We start from the raw sequence: 16,256 nt of genomic DNA on the forward strand, positions 1-16,256 counted from the left end.
GACAGGGAACAAAGGGTAGGCATAAATGGTAAATTTTCAGAATGGAGAGGGGTAACTAGTGGTGTCCCCCAAGAGTCAGTCCTAGGACCAATCCTATTCAACTTATTCGTAGATGATCTGGAGAAAGGGGTAAACAGTGAGGTGGCAAAGTTTGCAGATGATACTAAACTGCTCAGGACAGTTAAGACCAAAGCAGACTGTGAAGCACTTCAAAAAGATCTCACAAATCTTGGAGTCATCGTGGAGTCGTTCTCTGAAGACGTCCACGCAGTGTGCAGCGGCAGTCAAAAAAGCAAACGGGATGTTAGGAATCATCAGAGAATAAGACGGAGAATATCTTATTGCCCTTATATAAATCCATGGTACGCCCACATCCTTGAATACTGCGTACAGATGTGGTCCCCTCATCTCAAAAAAGATAGACTGGTGTCAGAAAAGGTTCTGAGAAGGGCAACTAAAATGATTAGGGGTTTGGAACGGGTCCCATATGAGGAGAGATTAAAGAGGCCAGGACTTTTCAGCGTGGAAAAGAGGAGATGAAGGGGGGATAGGATCGAGGTCTATAAAATCATGAGTGGTGTGGAGAAAGTGAATAAGGAAAAGTTATTTACTTGTTCCCATAATATAAGAATGAGGGGCCACCAAATGAAATGAATGGGCAGCAGGTTTAAAACAAATCATAGGAAGTTCTTCTTCACACAGTGCAGTCAATCTGTGGAACTCCTTGCCTGAGGACGTTGCGAAGGCCAAGACTATACCAGGGCTTAAAAGAGAACTGGATAAGTTCATGACGGACAGGTCCATCGATGGCTGTTAGCCAGGCTGGGCAGGGAGGGTGTCCCTGGTCTCTGTTTGCCAGGAGCCAGGGACGGGCGACGGGGGCTGGATCACTGGGCGACTCCCTGCTCTGGTCACTCCCTCTGGGGCCCCTGGCCGCTGTCGGCCGACAGGACACGGGGCTGGACGGACGCTTGGTCTGACCCTGTCTGGCCGCTCTTATGGTCAGAGCCCCCCTGCGAGCCCCCCCAATCCCCTCCATGAGCCCCTCAACCCTCCGCGAGCCCCTCACCCCCCTGACCGCCCCGCGAGCCCCCTCACCCCCCAACAAGCCCCCAACCCCCTCCGCGAGCCCATCACCCCCCTGCAAGCCCCCCAACCCCCTCCGCGAGCCCATCACCCCCCTGCAAGCCCCCCAACCCCCTCCGCGAGCCCCCCAACCCCCTCCGCGAGCCCATCACCCCCCAACGAGCCCCCAACCCCCTCCGCGAGCCCATCACCCCCCTGCAAGCCCCCCAACCCCCTCCGCGAGCCCCCCAACCCCCGAGCCCCCAACCCCCTCCGCGAGCCCATCACCCCCCTGCAAGCCCCCCAACCCCCCCCGCGAGCCCATCACCCCCCAATGAGCCCCCAACCCCCTCCACGAGCCCACCATCCCCCTGCAAGCCCCCCAACCCCCTCCGCGAGCCCATCACCCCCTGCAAGCCCCCAACCCCCTCCACGAGCCCATCACCCCCCAATGAGCCCCCAACCCCCTCCGCGAGCCCATCACCCCCTGCAAGCCCCCCAACCCCCTCCGCGAGCCCATCACCCCCCTGCAAGCCCCCCAACCCCCTCCGCGAGCCCATCACTCCCCCACGAGCCCCCCCAACCCCCTCCGCGAGCCCATCACCCCCCAACGAGCCCCCAACCCCCTCCGCGAGCCCATCACCCCCCAACGAGCCCCCAACCCCCTCCGCGAGCCCATCACCCCCCTGCAAGCCCCCCAACCCCCTCCGCGAGCCCATCACCCCCCTGCAAGCCCCCCAACCCCCTCCGCGAGCCCCCCAACCCCCTCCGCGAGCCCATCACCCCCCAACGAGCCCCCAACCCCCTCCGCGAGCCCATCACCCCCCTGCAAGCCCCCCAACCCCCTCCGCGAGCCCCCCAACCCCCGAGCCCCCAACCCCCTCCGCGAGCCCATCACCCCCCTGCAAGCCCCCCAACCCCCCCCGCGAGCCCATCACCCCCCAATGAGCCCCCAACCCCCTCCACGAGCCCACCATCCCCCTGCAAGCCCCCCAACCCCCTCCGCGAGCCCATCACCCCCTGCAAGCCCCCAACCCCCTCCACGAGCCCATCACCCCCCAATGAGCCCCCAACCCCCTCCGCGAGCCCATCACCCCCTGCAAGCCCCCCAACCCCCTCCGCGAGCCCATCACCCCCCTGCAAGCCCCCCAACCCCCTCCGCGAGCCCATCACTCCCCCACGAGCCCCCCCAACCCCCTCCGCGAGCCCATCACCCCCCAACGAGCCCCCAACCCCCTCCGCGAGCCCATCACCCCCCAACGAGCCCCCAACCCCCTCCGCGAGCCCATCACCCCCCTGCAAGCCCCCCAACCCCCTCCGCGAGCCCATCACCCCCCTGCAAGCCCCCCAACCCCCTCCGCGAGCCCATCACTCCCCCACGAGCCCCCAACCCCCCCCGCGAGCCCATCACCCCCCTGCAAGCCCCCCAACCCCCTCCGCGAGCCCATCACTCCCCCACGAGCCCCCAACCCCCTCCGCGAGCCCATCACCCCCCTGCAAGCCCCCCAACCCCCTCCGCGAGCCCATCACCCCCCTGCAAGCCCCCCAACCCCCTCCGCGAGCCCATCACCCCCCTGCAAGCCCCCCAACCCCCCCCGCGAGCCCATCACCCCCCTGCAAGCCCCCCAACCCCCTCCGCGAGCCCATCACTCCCCCACGAGCCCCCAACCCCCTCCGCGAGCCCCCCAACCGCCCCCGGGGCGGTGCAGGCGGCGGGTGACCGTTCCCGGCTCCATTTTTACATTATTTTATGGCGGGGGGGGGGGGGGGGGGGGGACCGTTCCGGCCCCGCCGACAATGATACAGACCGGCCGGGGGGGCGTGTCGCGGTCCAGGCCCCGCCCCCGCGCTAGGGGGCGCTGCGCCTCGGGAGCCTCCCGCCGACAGAGCGGCCCCGCCCGCCCCACAAGGCACCGCGCCGCGGCCGGAAGTCGGGCAGCCGCCGGCGAGACGTGTCCGGAGGAGCCGCAGCCTCCGCGTGAGTGGGGCGGGGCCACCCCGGGACCCCCCAGGCCCCCCCGGGGACCCCGCCCCTTTCCCGGGACCCCCGCCCCGCCCCCGGGGACCCCCCAACCCGCCCCCTCCCCCCCGGGGACCCCCGCCCCCTTCCCGGGACCCCCGCCCCGCCCCCGGGGACCCCCCAACCCGGCCCCTCCCCCCCGGGGACCCCCGCCCCCTTCCCGGGACCCCCGCCCCGCCCCCGGGGACCCCCCAAGCCGCCTCCTCCCCCCCCGGGGACCCCGCCCCCTTCCCGGGACCCCCGCCCCGCCCCCGGGGACCCCCCGCCCCCTCCCCCCCCGGGGACCCCGCCCCCTTCCCGGGACCCCCGCCCCGCCCCCGGGGACCCCCCAACCCGGCCCCTCCCCCCCGGGGACCCCCCGACTCGGCCCCTCCCCCCCGGGACCCCGCCCCCTTCCCGGGACCCCCGCCCCGCCGCGCTGACCCGTCCCGCTCCCGCAGGATGATCACCGACGTGCAGCTCGCCATCTTCGCCAACATGCTGGGCGTGTCGCTCTTCCTGCTCGTGGTGCTCTACCACTACGTGGCCGTCAACAACCCCAAGAAGCAGGAGTGAGGGGCCGCCCGCAGGTAACGCCCGGCCCGCAGCCCCCCCCTCCTCCCGCACCGCCCGGGCCCGGCCCGCAGCCCCCCCCTCCTCCCGCACCGCCCGGGCCCGGCCCGCAGCGCCCCCCTCCTCCCGCACCGCCCGGGCCCGGCCCGCAGCGCCCCCCTCCTCCCGCACCGCCCGGGCCCGGCCCGCAGCCCCCCCCTCCTCCCGCACCGCCCGGGCCCGGCCCGCAGCGCCCCCCTCCTCCCGCACCGCCCGGGCCCGGCCCGCAGCGCCCCCCTCCTCCCGCACCGCCCGGGCCCGGCCCGCAGCGCCCCCCTCCTCCCGCACCGCCCGGGCCCGGCCCGCAGCCCCCCCCCTCCTCCCGCACCGCCCGGGCCCGGCCCGCAGCCCCCCCTCCTCCCGCACCGCCCGGGCCCGGCCCGCAGCGCCCCCCTCCTCCCGCACCGCCCGGGCCCGGCCCGCAGCGCCCCCCCCTCCTCCCGCACCGCCCGGGCCCGGCCCGCAGCCCCCCCCCTCCTCCCGCACCGCCCGGGCCCGGCCCGCAGCCCCCCCCCTCCTCCCGCACCGCCCGGGCCCGGCCCGCAGCCCCCCCCCCTCCTCCCGCACCGCCCGGGCCCGGCCCGCAGCGCCCCCCTCCTCCCGCACCGCCCGGGCCCGGCCCGCAGCGCCCCCCTCCTCCCGCACCGCCCGGGCCCGGCCCGCAGCCCCCCCGGCCCCGCAGCCCTTGGCAGACACCGCTGGGCACTGGCTGGGGGGGTCTCGGCCCCCCGTGGCACAGACACCGCTGGGCACTGGCTGGGGGGGTTCATCCCCCCGTGGCACAGACACCGCTGGGCACTGGCTGGGGGGGTTGGCACAGACACTGATGGGCACTGGCTGGGCTCTGGCTGGGGGGGGGGTCTCGGCCCCCCGTGGCACAGACACCGCTGGGCACTGGCTGGGGGGGGGTCTCGGCCCCCCGTGGCACAGACACCGCTGGGCACTGGCTGGGGGGGGGGGTCTCGGCCCCCCGTGGCACAGACACCGCTGGGCACTGGCTGGGGGGGGTCTCGGCCCCCCGTGGCACAGACACCGCTGGGCACTGGCTGGGGGGGGGGTCTCGGCCCCCCGTGGCACAGACACCGCTGGGCACTGGCTGGGGGGGGGTCTCGGCCCCCCGTGGCACAGACACCGCTGGGCACTGGCTGGGGGGGGGTCTCGGCCCCCCGTGGCACAGACACCGCTGGGCACTGGCTGGGGGGGGTCTCGGCCCCCCGTGGCACAGACACCGCTGGGCACTGGCTGGGGGGGGGGGGTCTCGGCCCCCCGTGGCACAGACACCGCTGGGCACTGGCTGGGGGGGGGGGTCTCGGCCCCCCGTGGCACAGACACCGCTGGGCACTGGCTGGGGGGGGTCTCGGCCCCCCGTGGCACAGACACCGCTGGGCACTCGGTCATTAGAACCATGCAGCTGGTGAAGTCTCCCAGGAGCCAAGGACCAAGATGCCCCTTCCCCTAGCTGGCCAGCGAGCCTGGCTGCAGCTGGCCCCAGTGGGTCTGGCTGCAGCTGGCTTCCCTGGCTGCAGGGCCTGCCTGGGGGCACGCAGCATAGGGGGGGACTGGCTCTCCTCCTGACTCGCCCTTGTAGCCTGAGCTGTTTGTTCTTGTTTGCCCCAACAGAGCCAAGCCCTGAGCGCCGCCTGCCATGGCCAGGAGCAGAGCTGACAGCCGCGCTGGGCCCCGCACCCTGCCCCTGCCTCGCACCCTGCCCTAGCTTTGTACAGAGCAAACCCACTGGACACAAATAAATGGCTGGAACCTCCCCCGTGCGGGCGCCTCAGTGTCACTCTGGTGCCAGCAGAGCCCGACCTGTGGGCAGAGAGCATGCTGCTCTGGCTGATAGGAGAGGGGGAGCCCTTCAGCTGGGGGCCCAGGTTAGACTCCTGCGCCAATCACAACAAGGGGTGGGACAGGGAAGCCATTGGCCCCACCCCCAGCTCCCCATGTTCTCTTGCAGAGAAATCTGGGCTTGGCAGCCCCCCAGGGGGAGAGGCAGGTCCCCTGGTGACTTGTGTCAGAGCAGCCCTGGGTACGGCCAGTGCCAGGTAGATCCCAAGGCCAGAAGGGACCATAGTGATCATCTGGTCTGACCCCTGCCTAGCATGGGCCCCACAGTAATGACCCAGAGCAGAGCTGGCAGACAAATATCCAACCTGGATGTGAAATTTCCAGTGATAGAGAATCTCCCACAGCCCTCAGGGAATTCTTCAAGTGGTAATTACCCTCCCTGCTAATAATTAACACCTTATTTCCAGTCTGATGCTGCCTAGCTTCAACTTCTAGCCCTTGGCTTGGGTTAGCCCTTCCTCTGCTAGACTGAGGAGCCGGTTCTCTCCCCCTCCCACACACACACAGCCTGGGAGCCCTTAAATCTCCTTGGGAAGCTAATTAGACCCCAGGAGCTCAATCTCTTACTGTGCGGCTTGTTTTCTAACCTGTTAACCATTCTCATGGCTCCAGCAGAGGTCACGCCAGTGCCAAATACAGAAGGAAAATAACCGCTGGCTTCCTACTCAAGCTGCCCCGGTTCATGGCCCCCAGGGCCACACTGGCAGCTCATGTTTAGTCCCCCGCAGACTCTCGCTCACTGACTGAAGGCTGGGGCTGAGCAGGTGTTAAGCCTCAGAGCTGTGCTTATGCGATTCCTTCCTGGTCCCATGGGCGAGGGGGGGGGCTCACGCAGAGCTTGCTGCAGGCTTTGCCAGCTGAAAACTAGTGTTCTCCACACGAGTGGTGGCTCCTGCCAGCCTGGCGGTGCTGATGGTTGTATTGCGGGCACAGCATGCAGGCTGCATTAAGCCCTTCTCCTCCAAGGGGGCAAAGCTGGCCCATGGCTCTCTTGCCCTTCCTCCATCAGTCCAGCCTTTGCTTTAGGCCTCCCCCGTTGCTCCTGAGCAGCCTGCCAGCTCCTGCTGGTGAACACAGGGGGTTCTACTCCTGCCTTCCCCTGCCCTCCTGCTGCTGCTCTGGGTGTGGCAGACTCCTAGCACAGTTCAGAGGCCTGCACCATAGCTGGGGGCAGTGCCCGGCCCAGACTACAGAGCTCAGGGGACATTTCTTCCAAACAAACTTTAATAGAAACACGTTACAAGACAAACCCTATCTCATAAAAATAGCTTCAAACCCATGAACAACTCTGTAGCCGCTCAGCTGAGTGGGAGGTGGCGAACGGCTGCAGCCGCAGAATGGCTCTGCCTTGGTGGGTGGCTGCAGGGCTCCCCAGCCCTGACCCTGCCCACACAGAGTTGTGGTTAACATGGAGGGGGCTGGCCAAAGCCGCTAGCCTGGGGCCCAGGCACCCAGGGATGGGAGCTGACCTGCAGCTCCGGGGCCTGATTTGGTTCTGCTCATGAAGCAGCCTTTGCAAGAGTGCCCAGCTTACAAGCTGTTCCCGTGGGGTGCACCGGGGAGACCCCTGACTGGAGATACCCGGCCTGGGTCCCTGGAGCCCACTGAGGTTCTGCTGGCACCGTGCTTTGCCCAAGGAGATGCCCACAGACCCTCCCTCAAGTTGCCTCCACAGCCCTGCTGGGTGTGGGGCAGGGGCCAATCCCTGAAGCAGGACAGCTAGTGTGGGGAGACAACACCCCAACTAACTGTGCTTCACCCCAGCAGGCCAGCTCCCCCCAGGCCTCACTGTGGCACAGGGAGCTGCCCCTGGGCCGGGTTCTGAGACACACCATGGGAGCTTTGGCTTTGTGGAAGGGGAGTAGGGGCCATGCCCACTGGGCCTCCCTGGCACCAGCTGGCCCCCTGCTAGAAAGCCCCTTGCCCCGGGTTGATTCTCCTGCACCTCAGCACAGGGGCTAGTGCAGCAGCCTGACCCAGGGCCTCGCCCTGCCCAACCCCCTCCACGGCTCAGGGAGAGACACAGAGTGATGATGTCTGCAGCTGCTCCCCGGGCATTACCTCCAGCCCCTGGCACTGTGGCTGCTGTTGGTGCCCCCAAGCTTGTGACCTAAACCAGTCAGCTGGCTGCACCCAGTTCCCTCCACATGGCCATGGCTGGAGGTTAGCAGGGAAGTGGAGGGAACTGCACAGGGCTCTGGGACTAGCTGGAGAGCCCAGCAGGGTCCCGCTCTGCTTAGGCCATGGGCTGTGCAGAGCCCTGGCTGCTCAGCAGGGCAGCTCCGTGCTTACAGGCCAGAGCTCAGCTAGAGGCCAGGCAGGGAGGTGCTGGGCACAGGGAGCCTGCAGGGTGAACAAGGCTGGGTGGAGATTCGCCCTCTATCACCCAGCTTTGCAAGGGGCGGCTGGACTCTGCCCCACTTCCCCGGCAGCAGGTGCTGCAACCAGCTCGAGCCGGATGCGAGGGCAGAGGTGGCAGCTGGAGCTGGTGGCTGCGCTCAGGCTTCAGTGCAGAAGGACAGGATCTTGTGGTACGAGCTGAGCTGGGGAGAGTCCGGGGCCCGGCTTGGCAGATGCTGCGACAGAGAAGAGCAGGCTCAGGGGGCTGGGACGGGCTCTGCGGCGGGCCGTGTGCTCGCCCTTAGCGGCGCCAGTCTGAGAAGCCAGCACAGCTCAGGGCGGGGGCAACGGCGGTGCATGGCCACCCACCAGTGATCTCCCCCAGCTGGCGAGGGAAAGGCCACACTGCAGCTCTGGTGCCAGGGCTGCCTGCCCCAGGAGCAGGGGGGCAGCATCGGAGACATGGGCCCTGCTTGGGGTGGGTTCCCCAGCCCCCTCCCAACATCTATGGGCCTGGTACCTCGCTGAGCAGGCCCTCGGGCTCCTCGCAGATGAAGAGCGGCTCTGTTGTCGGCATCCCCATGCCGAGTGATGCAGTGTCCTCTGGGAATGCTGCAGAGGAACAGAGCCAGTGTCAGCAGCCCAGCCCAGTGCCAGCCAGGGAGTGGGGAAGGTGCCACCCGCTGGCTGGCCCCAGGCCTGAGTGAACTGTGGGTCTGGGCACAGGGGCTGTGCTCCCAGGCAGGCTGAATGCCCCCAGAGGGGTGGCGTGGGCTCAGATGAGGCACCTAGGCAGGAGCTGCTCCTGCTTTGGTGCCCAGGCCTGAGAGTAGCATCAAGCAATTGCCATGCAATGGCTCCCACCCCCAGGTACAGTGCTGAAAGCGGGGGCCAGCTGAGCACCTGCACTAAAGATTGCAGCCACCTGGCTTCCAACCTCAGAGGCAGCCCAGCCCAGCATGCTGCTGGGGCCTGATGCCTAGCAGCTAGTCTGGGGGCCCCACCTGTGGCAGGGCACACAGCTGAACTTGCCCCCTACCTAACCCGGTGTATGCTTGCTGCCAGCCCGGGTGCCCGCAACGCCCTACCTGGCAGAGACCTTTGGGCCAGGGCTCCAGCGTGGGTGTATTTCCAGACCTTGAGGGCTGAGGTGCTCTCGCTGCTGAGCCCCAGCAAACTCGGGGTGCATGCAGCTGCCTTCTTGCGGACGGGGATTCTGCTGGGCCGCAGGCTGCAGAGAACCAGAGGCAGTGCTTACAGCAGGAGAGCCAGGGCTAGGAGAATGGGCCCCAGGGTGCTGTCGGGCCCATCTCTCCTCGGTTCTGTGCCCCTCATGCCTGGCCCGGCTGGAGCAGAGGGTGCCTGCAAAGCTGCTGCTCTATTCCGCTCTCCCAGCGCTGGGACCAGCAGATACTCCAGGGAGGGGCTCAGTCCAGGCTCACTCCAGCCATGGGACAAGGAAACCCCACTGCGACCCCCAGAGCTGGGCCTGGCCACAGGATGAAACAAAGGCACATGCCATGACAGGAGCTAGCTGGCAGGGCTCCCTGGGGCCCCAAAATGGACAGCAGTTGGGGCAGCTGCTGTTTAAACACTCCTGGCATCTTGCCAAGGAGGGGCTAATGGACCTGATCTGAAACCCACCTCCTGGAGCAGTGTCCCCTCCCTCCGGGCAGCGCAGCACTCAGCTGCACCCCCGGCCCTGCCCCCAGCCAGGGCTAGCCAGCTGTGACCTATTGCTGGGTGAGGGGGAGATGTCTGAGTCTGCCCGTGCCAGTCAGTCCCTCCCCAGGGGGGCACGCTCGGCAGGCTGGGAAGGGGCGGTGTCTTGCAGGAGCCCCTGGGAGCCACACACCTGATTCTGCAGCTGCTCCTGCTGGGCCCCACAGAAAGTGCCGGGGGCGGATGCACCGCAGGCTCCAACAGATTCCCACCCCAAGGCTGGTACCAGCCGCTGGCCAGGCCCTGCCTGGGAGCATGGGGGCAGCAGTGCGCAGTGCTCCTGGCTGCAGCTAGTCCCCTTGGGCTGAGGCTGCAGGGCAGTATCTGCCGGAGCAGAAAGGAGGAGCCTGAGCAGGTGGCCAGCTCTATTAGCCAAGGTAGGGCAGCAGGGGAAGGGCTAGGTCTCCTCCTGCAGCAACATGCCCTAGCCTGGCACCCGCATCCACACAGCAGGAGGGAGCAAGGGCCAAGCCCTGCTGCGTCACTCAGTTCCCCGGGGTGCGTTACGGGAGTAGCTGAATCCCCCAGGGGAAAGGGCACACCATGGGTCTGCCCACAGAGCGCTGCAGGGTCTGAGGCAGGGCAGATGCTGCCAGCGGGAGCCAGCTGGGCCCTGGGGATGGTCTCTCCAGCTCCAGGGGCTCCAGGACTTGCTCTCAAACCATAGAAAGTACCTGCAGTGGAAGGACCCAGCCATGGGCGCAGCTGGATCCTCAGCACAGGAGCAGCCCAGCATTCCCAAAAGCCCCCTCTTGCTCAGCCCCCAGGGCAGGGCAGACCAAAGGCCCATCTAGCCCAGTATCCGGTCTTCCGCCAGTGGCCAATGCCAGATGCCCCAAAGGGAATGAACAGAACAGGGAATCACCAAGTGATCCATCCCGTCGCTCATTCCCAGCTCCTGGCAGAGGCTAGGGACACCATCCCTGCCCATCCTGGCTAATAGCCTCATGTAGTCTGATGGGCTCCCATGTGCCCAGAGGGGTGGAATGAGACACCAGGGAGCCAGAGCTGGGAACATTCTGCCTGGCCAGTGCTTGGTGGGATTCGGCTCCAGGGCGTTGCGGTCAGGGAGCTGCCCAGAGCGCCTGCTCCCCTGCCGGAGCCCCTGCCCTGCGGCATGCCCTTCCAGTGCCCTCCCCCAGCGCAGGACACACGGTACCTGGGTGGTTCTAGGACTTTCCTGGTGCTCAGCCTCTTCGGAAGGTTCTAAGCAGAAAGACAGGAGACAATTGGAGAGGGCGGGGGTGGGGGGGGGCGAGTTCCAGCTCAGCCAGCTTGGAGATGGGGTGATAGCAGCCAAGTACCATGCTGGGCTCCCTGCCCATCCCCTGGGGCTCTGGCCACCTGCAGCATGAGGGGGCCACCCCCTGTCCATTGGCTTCCAGGGCAGCTCCAAGCCCGGGACCCACAAACAGCACAGACAGCGAGTGCTGAGGGGAGCCCACAGGGGCTGATGGGAATCCACAGACCCAGCCAGCCCTGGAGCCAGTGGGAGTTGCACTCACCCCAGGGAGGAATCCATTCACTGGGCAGAGCTGGAACCCAGAGCTCGGGGAGTGGGCGACCCCTCAGCCTCTCCCAGGGGAGCCTGGGGCCAGCAGAGCCATACAGCAACTCACATGACTGCCAGCCAGAGGCTGGCAGCTTCCTCACCGGCCCAGGCCCAGGCCCAGGCCCAGGCCCAGGCCCAGCCCCAGCCGGCGTGGGGGCTGGCTGGAAGGAGGAGAGGAGCAGGGTTACAGAGGAAAATGTCAATTCCAAAACATTTCCCTTTGGAAACACTGCCCCGGTGCCCCATGTACCCCTCTCTGTTACAGGCAGGCGCCCGACATCTCCCCTCGTGCAGAGTTCCTGGCCCATCATCGGAGCTGTAGTCTGTGCAGCCCACCCCATCAGTTCCCAGGCGCTGCAGGGGTCCCGGGCACTGGTGGCACCTTAGACTCTCCTGGTCTGCCTGCCGCTGCCAGAGAGGCTCTGGGGGGCCGAGTTTCTGTCTCAGCATGAAAGGGGTTCAGACGGCCATGGCGAGGAGCAGACAGGCTGAGACCGGGTAAACTAATGGGCCCGTCGCCCAGCCCAGAGAATGGGGCCATGAGGGGCCTGGCTCCCAACCCCAATGGCAGGAGACCCACCTCGAAAGGGGCTGTGGGGGGATCCCAGAGAGCAGGCATGTCATAGAAGCATAGAATATCAGGGTTGCAAGGGACCTCAGGAGGTCATCTAGTCCAACCACCTGCTCAAAGCAGGACCGATCCCCAACTAAATCATCCCAGCCAGGGCTTGGTCAAGCCTGACCTTAAAAACCTCTAAGGATGGAGATTCCACCACCTCTGTAGGGAACCCATTCCAGTGTTTCACCACCCTCCTAGTGAAACAGTGTTTCCTAATATCCAACCTAAACCTCCTCCACTGCAACTTGAGACCATTGCTCCTTGTTCTGTCATCTGTCACCACTGAGAACAGTCTAGATCCATCCTCTTTGGAGCCCCCTTTCAGGTAGTTGAAAGCAGCTATCAAATCCCCCCTCATTCTTCTCTTCTGCAGACTAAACAATCCCAGTTATCTCAGCCTCTCCTTGTAAGTCGTGTGCTCCAGCCCCCTAATAATTTTTGTTGCCCTCCGCTGGACTCTTTCCAATTTTTCCACATCCTTCTTATAGTGTGGGGCCCAAAACTGGACACAGTACTCCAGAGAGGCCTCACCAGTGTCGAATAGAGGGGAACGATCACGTCCCTTGATCTGCTGGCAATGGCCCTACTTATACATCCCAAAATGCCATTGGCCTTCTTGGCAACAAGGGCACACTGTTGACCAGCTTCTCATCCACTGTAACCCCTAGGTCCTTTTCTGCAGAACTGCTGCCAAGCCATTCGGTCCCTAGTCTGTAGCAGTGCGTGGGATTCTTCCGTCCTAAGTGCAGGACTCTGCACTTGTCCTTGTTGAACCTCATCAGATTTCTCTTGGCCCAATCCTCTAATTTGTCTAGGGCCCTCTGTATCCTATCCCTACCCTCCAGCGTATCTACCTCTCCTCCCAGTTTAGTGTCATCTGCAAATTTGCTGAGGGTGCAGACCACGCCATCCTCCAGATCATTAATGAAGATACTGAACAAAACCATCACCACAAGGCGCAGGGAGGGGCTGGCTTAGAGGCTTCAGGGGGTAGCAGCCAGGTTGGTTTCCACCTTCTTCCCAGCTCTGGGCATTACCTGCACCAGCGCCATGCCATAGGGGGGCTTCGGCTCTTCCCGGCCGTGATCTGCTGCCTGAAGTCCACGGCTGGTAACCACCAGAGCCCCGGCCTTAGTGTCCGTGGGCGAGGTCCCTAGGTGACAAACAAAAGAGAGCTGAACTCCATCAGCCCCATGCACCAGGAAGGACACGCTGTGGGAGCAGTGCTTACGGGCTTTGCTGGCTGTACCTCCATGGTACCGATGGGCTGCCATGCGGGCAGAGGTGGTACGTGTGCACAGGGAAAGCGGTGTGACACTGTGTGACGGGTGACCAGTTCTTGGGAGTTGAAAGGGAAGCAGAAAGCCCGCAGAGTCCAGGCCCGAGCGTCCCCAGGGCACACCCAACCGGCTGGACTCCAAGGATCTAGTCACTAGGAAAGTCCGGTGCCCCCCCTCAGCCATAGAGCAGTTCCAAGCCCTTGTTCACCAGCTGGGCTCTTGGCTTGGGTTGCTCACGCCACGGAGCCGTGAGCACAGAGCGCACGGTCACTTCCCTGGGACGGGAGCAGGACATCCTGGTTCTGATCTGTGGGCATTTCCCGGGGCCCCACCCCACCCTGCCAGGGACAGAGTGGTGCAGTCACTGCACTGACAGTCAGAAGCAGCAAAGGCTAATGGCTAGAGAGCACTGCTGGGGAGCTGGGCTCGATCCCTGCCTCTGCCCTGTCTCCCCCACGGGGAAGTCACCCCCTGGCTGAGTGCCTCAGTTTCCCTACTGGCAGCATGGAGCAATGCTGGGGTGCTGGGAGATTTCGCTGTTTGGCCATTGCTGGCTGGAGGGCCCCTGATCACGCACCTCACCCCACTGCCGGCTGGAGGGCCCCTGATCACTCACCTCACCCCACTGCCGGCTGGAGGGCCCCTGATCACTCACCTCACCCCACTGCCCACCAGGAGCCAAAGGCCCCAAGCCCACCTCCAGGCAGAATGCAAGTGCCTGCACTGTCCTGAGCGGGAGGCAGGGGCCGTACCCTGATCGGCAGCCTCGCCCGCTGGTTTCCCGGCAGTGCTGGGCCAGTGTGCTCGGCCAAGAGTCTAGCCGCAGGGGGCCAGCAGCAGGGCTGCCCAGATGCCAGTGTGCTTAGAGCACCCTGGGAGTGGCCCTGGCACGGAGCTGCATGGGGACCTCTGAGAGGAGAGCCCAGACACACCATCTTTGGAAAATCTTTATTCCTCCCACCAGTGCGGCTAACACAGGAAGGCCGGGAAGCGCCGCCCCAGGCTCCGGCAGCAGTAAAGTACAACCGCGCCCCAGGGCAGCCACACGGACCCTCCCATGGCCCCGGGAGGCAGGGCAGGGTAGAGTGTGGGAGGGAAGAACAGGCAGCCAAGCCACAGCTGGGCTCAGATGCAGGAGCTCCAGGCTCCCAGCTCCTTCCATGGCCTGTGGGGGCAAAGCCAGGTCTGGCGTCTCCTTGGGCACTTCACTTCCTGCAGCGCCAGAGCATCCCCGCTTCCCGCCCCGCCTCGGCCCCAGAGCAGCGTCTGCCTGCATGGCCCCGGCTCTAGCCCGCAAGCTGCTCTGCTCTGGGGTGTAGCACAGGCTCACAACACGCTGCACGCCCCAGGCCAGTGGAAGGGCCACTGGTGCGCGTCACAAGGAGGCTGTTTCAGTCGGGGGCCCCGCCGCTCCTGCCACGCAGGCCACTGCCTTGAGAGGGTTGGGCCCATCCTGAGCCCGGCGCTGCCTTGCCGGGCTGGTTCTGGCTGGGCCTGGCCCTGCTAGCGTAGGTGGCATATCCAGCTGCCTGAGGGAGCCGGGAGGAGCCTGCAGCACAGGGCCTGGGGACAGTACCAGCCCACGCAGGCCTCGCCGGGGAGCACGGTCACTAGGACACAGGCCTGGAGACAGGCCTGGGCTGGCGAGAACAGTCTGGGCGCAGAGATGCTGGCATGCATGCGGGGTGCATGGAACAGGAAGGACCCCTTGGTCACCAGAACCGGCCTCCCAGCAGAGCTCGGGGACCGGCCCATATTTCCATGGTGTCCCACACAGCAGGGTGCAGCGCGCACTGTGTGAGCTCCATGCCCAGGCCTCCCTTTGCCAGCACGACTGCCAGGCGACCTTGGTCCTCCTCGGGCGGGGAGAGCCTCTCGCCTAAGGCCTTGGCCTGGGCCTGGAGAGACGGACTGAGCGTGGAGCGGGCAGACACAAACCTGACGTGAGGAGGGAGGCTGGCAGGGAGCAGGGGCGCAGGCTGGCGGGTGGCGCAGGCTGGGACAGGCGCCTGGCACAGGGAGGGAGAGGCGCTGGCGGCTGGATGCTGTTGGCTGCTGCTCGCAGCAGAGTCAGCTGCTGGTGGCGCCGTTTGTCCTGCACGCAGGGCTCTGGGAAGGAGGGAGTTGGAAAAGGAAGTTCAGGAAGGGGCTGGTGGTATTGCCCCCTCACGGCTCCCTATGCCCAACCCCTCCCCTCACACAGCACCCCAGGCCCCCCGTCAGAGCGCTCTCCACACCAGTACTCCCGGGTCCCACAGCCTCCTGCCAGGCAGAGCGACTCATCTCCCTGCTGCAGGCTCTGCCTGATGCCAGCCCCTCCAAACCGTGGGGGCCCGGCGCAGGCTACACCATGCCACACGAGCAGGGGCTCAGCCCATTCAAGAGCAGAAGGCGTGAGCAGCCCCCTTGGGGACCCCCAGGGACAGGACAGTCTGCAGCCGGGTCTATGAGCCTGCTGGTCAGGCTGTCCCCTGACTCCAGATGGCCCTGGCAGAGACACCACTCCCACGAGGCACTCGAAGCACAGCCAGGCTGCCACATCTGGGTGCTAGAGCCAGGCTCTGGAACAGGAGTGGCCGGATCTGCAGCCCCAGCTGCCGCTGGAGCCAGAGCCACAGGCACCAGTCAGGGCACGCCTAGCTCGGAGCCTGACTAGAGCACCAGGCTGGGCCATTAAGTCAGCTCAAGGCAGCCACTCGTGTACGACGCCTTCAGCCACCTAGCATGGCAGAGAACAGGAGCGACAAGCCTCCCTCCCCCTCCAGCTCTTTCCACACTCTGCAGCGAGGCCCTTGGGGGAGAGCAGCATTGAGCACACAGGTCACCCTTACACACCACCGGAAGGGAGGAGAGGGATTGCTGAAGCAGCCACCTCTGGGGAGGAACACAGCAGCTGCTAAGCAGCACATGGCAACCCCCCACAGCAATTTAGGCCAGGAAGTGAACAACAAGCGGCGAGGGAATTTTAGGGTGACAGTTTAAGGATCAAGTAGGAACCAGGCCAAGGTATTGGGGTTAAACTCTTCCCAAACGCCATGGCATCAGGCACCCCTTTGAGATCTGCTGTGACCACGAGCACAGCGCCTCGCACTGACTGGCTCACTTACTGGTAGGCCACACCCTGGCCCTGACCCTGCAGGCGCGGTCTCTCGCGCTGGTGAGCTCTTCGGGTAGGTCACACAAACGGGCCCCAATCCCATTTGGCGCCTTTGGGCACAT

At 65.7% G+C, this 16,256-nt stretch overlaps 2 protein-coding genes across 5 annotated transcripts in view; one reads left to right on the forward strand and one right to left on the reverse strand.

The window, feature by feature from the left end:
* The first annotated feature begins 2,939 nt into the window (after window positions 1-2,939).
* On the forward strand, window positions 2,940-5,445 carry OST4 (oligosaccharyltransferase complex subunit 4, non-catalytic). The gene is made up of 3 exons (XM_048846137.2): window positions 2,940-3,043; window positions 3,526-3,654; window positions 5,297-5,445. Exon 2 carries the CDS (start codon window positions 3,527-3,529, stop codon window positions 3,638-3,640), a length of 114 nt encoding a protein of 37 aa, XP_048702094.1. The 5' UTR covers window positions 2,940-3,043; window position 3,526; the 3' UTR covers window positions 3,641-3,654; window positions 5,297-5,445.
* Window positions 5,446-6,730: 1,285 nt separating this feature from the next.
* AGBL5 (AGBL carboxypeptidase 5) overlaps window positions 6,731-16,256 on the reverse strand; it is a 45,423-nt gene continuing 35,897 nt past the window's right edge. Inside the window, exons 13-18 of one of the 4 annotated variants that reach the window (XM_048846082.2) lie at window positions 14,976-15,146; window positions 12,795-12,910; window positions 10,746-10,792; window positions 8,964-9,095; window positions 8,385-8,476; window positions 6,731-8,100 (exon numbers count right to left, since the gene is read on the reverse strand). In XM_048846082.2, coding sequence (XP_048702039.2) covers window positions 8,030-8,100; window positions 8,385-8,476; window positions 8,964-9,095; window positions 10,746-10,792; window positions 12,795-12,910; window positions 14,976-15,146 — 629 coding nt within the window. In that variant the 3' untranslated portion in view covers window positions 6,731-8,029. The other 3 variants (XM_048846081.2, XM_048846084.2, XM_048846085.2) reach the window with 3 other exon arrangements.

Source organism: Caretta caretta, chromosome 3 (assembly GCF_965140235.1).
Source record: "Caretta caretta isolate rCarCar2 chromosome 3, rCarCar1.hap1, whole genome shotgun sequence".
Lineage (NCBI taxonomy): Eukaryota > Metazoa > Chordata > Testudines > Cheloniidae > Caretta > Caretta caretta.